Source organism: Epinephelus moara, unplaced genomic scaffold (genome assembly GCF_006386435.1).
Source record: "Epinephelus moara isolate mb unplaced genomic scaffold, YSFRI_EMoa_1.0 scaffold3182, whole genome shotgun sequence".
NCBI lineage: Eukaryota > Metazoa > Chordata > Actinopteri > Perciformes > Serranidae > Epinephelus > Epinephelus moara.
This window is the reverse complement of record NW_026080852.1, coordinates 1-2,163: the sequence shown is the minus strand read 5'-3', so window position 1 is coordinate 2,163 and position 2,163 is coordinate 1. Positions and strand designations below refer to the sequence as shown.

Here is a 2,163-nt window from a genome sequence, read left to right as displayed (position 1 = left end):
CCAGCAGCTCTCAGATGTTTAAAGGACAGTCTGTGTCTCTGAGCTGTGAGGAGGACGACAGCTCTGCTGGATGGACTCTGAGGAGGAACACAACCACAGACACCAGAAGTGAATGTGGAGCTGACTGGGGAGAACCTGCTGGTTCTGTCTGTAACATCGTCTTCATCGTCCCATGGGACAGTGGAGTTTACTGGTGTGAGTCCAGAGAGGGAGCAACCAGTAAGAGCATCAACATCAATGTCACTGGTAAGATCAGACTGTTGTAATATCTGCAGTAAAGAGTTTACTGAGGGATGATCAGATCAGTCACGTTCACATTTACATCATCAGACAAAAAGAGTTGTCCTTCAGCCTGATCTCACTCCCACAGCTTTAACATAAAGTGCTTGTCAAATGCAGTTTGGCTTTCCACCAAATATGTAACCGTCCACGTTATCATTACATGTTCAGAGCAAACCGTACTTTGGAGAGCATAAAAATATGTACAGAGAGGATGACTCCAACAGACACCATACGTTGCCCCAGGAGAGCGGCACTCAAGACCAACAAACAACACCGGTTGTGGTGTGTTTGGCTCTCAAAGCTGGGCTTTTTTTTTTTAGAGACACACTGCTGCTTTTACATTTGCGTTTGCACTGAGTGATTTTTGTGACATCCACTATCTTTTGCTGGCCATAACTAAGTACTGTTGTTTTGGTTTTTTAAATGTCTGTTAATTAATATTTTGGTGAAAATCCAGTAAATGCTGCATACAAATTATATACAATTACAAAACAGTAGAGAATTCACATATACAGACACATAAAGAACAACAGGACCTGCACAGTAAATAAACAGTGTAAATATCACCAAAGGTACACAGCTGCTTGATATGGTGATTATGGACATCTCACAGTAGGTGTTATTGAGTTATTATAGCAGAGGGTAATCTGTGAACTGTAAGAGCCTGTGCCTGGCACAAATAGATGCTGAGTGCACACCCCTCAGTGCTCCTAACTATTGCTCCTCCATTAAGGCAATTCCCAAGCTGATTAAAAAAAAATAATTTAAGGATATATGAAATTGATTAGACATATAGGTATAGATAGGTGAATAACCAAGTAGTCTGTTGCCTAACCCTAACCACTGAGCCACTCTGCATCAAGATACAACACAAAAGGCTGCCACCAGCATCATTTTAGTAACACCCAGGGCATTGGCTCCTCCCTCATGCAGCCGAATCTCTGTCGTGACTCTTGTCTCCGGGGCGTTCAGTGTCCCCACTGGACTCTCCACCTACCATTTTCTCCTGCTTCTGTTGGCACTCACATCAGAATGCACATTGCCTCCAGAGCACACCGCAGAGTCATTTTGTTTATCGTTGTTTTTTAACTCAATACTGCCCTGCTGGTGATTGGCGGAAACACCAAAAGACAAAACCAGAGCAGTCCCAAAGGGTGTGAACACACAGTGTGTTTGCAGGTTGGAAATGACCAGGTGTCCATATTGTTAATTACTTCTGTTCTAATGTTTCATACTCATGTGTTGCTCTTTAAGATACATTTGTAGGGAAAGTGTGCCCTTAATTTAAATAATTCTAAATTAAATGTTGTGCATGATTTGTGTTATTGACGAGGATTTATTTTCATCTGTGTGTCTTTGTAAGTTGAGCTTGGTGTTACACGACTTGTAAAAGTTGACTCTCATCACAATGAACCCTCCTGTGACTCGAAGCCAGCACCAGACAGTACTAGAAGAGAAGCACAGAGTCAAAATCAATATTAAAACAATAAGAAACATAAATGTGCTGTAAACAAACAAGTCAAATGTTAAAGACTGGGCACGACGTACAGTTATCTATAAACCAATCAGCAGATAAAGTGCAGACAAATACAGTTGTTGTGTCTCCAGTTGCTGCAGGCTGCAGCTGTACGTTACACTCACATGCAGTGGATGAAATGCTGTAGTTTGTCTCTGTGTTGAGGTGGATCAGTGATCCTGCAGAGTCCTGTCCTCCCTGTGATGGAGGGACATGATGTCACTCTGCACTGTAAAACAAAGACGTCCTCCAACCTCTCAGCTGCTTTCTATAAAGATGGCTCCTTCATCAGGACTGAGCCTGCAGGTCACATGACCATCCGCCATGTAAACAGGTCTGATGAAGGCCTCTACAAGTGTGACATC

The 2,163-nt window shown here is 42.7% G+C and overlaps 1 protein-coding gene across 1 annotated transcript; it reads left to right on the top strand.

The window, feature by feature from the left end:
- Positions 1 to 6: 6 nt before the first annotated feature.
- Positions 7 to 2,157, top strand: LOC126387258 (Fc receptor-like protein 5; the record flags this gene model as incomplete). The annotated part of the gene is made up of 2 exons (XM_050039795.1): positions 7 to 246; positions 1,964 to 2,157. Coding segments are annotated over exons 1-2 (426 nt in total), but the record flags the coding sequence as incomplete, so codon positions are not given.
- Positions 2,158 to 2,163: the final 6 nt, after the last annotated feature.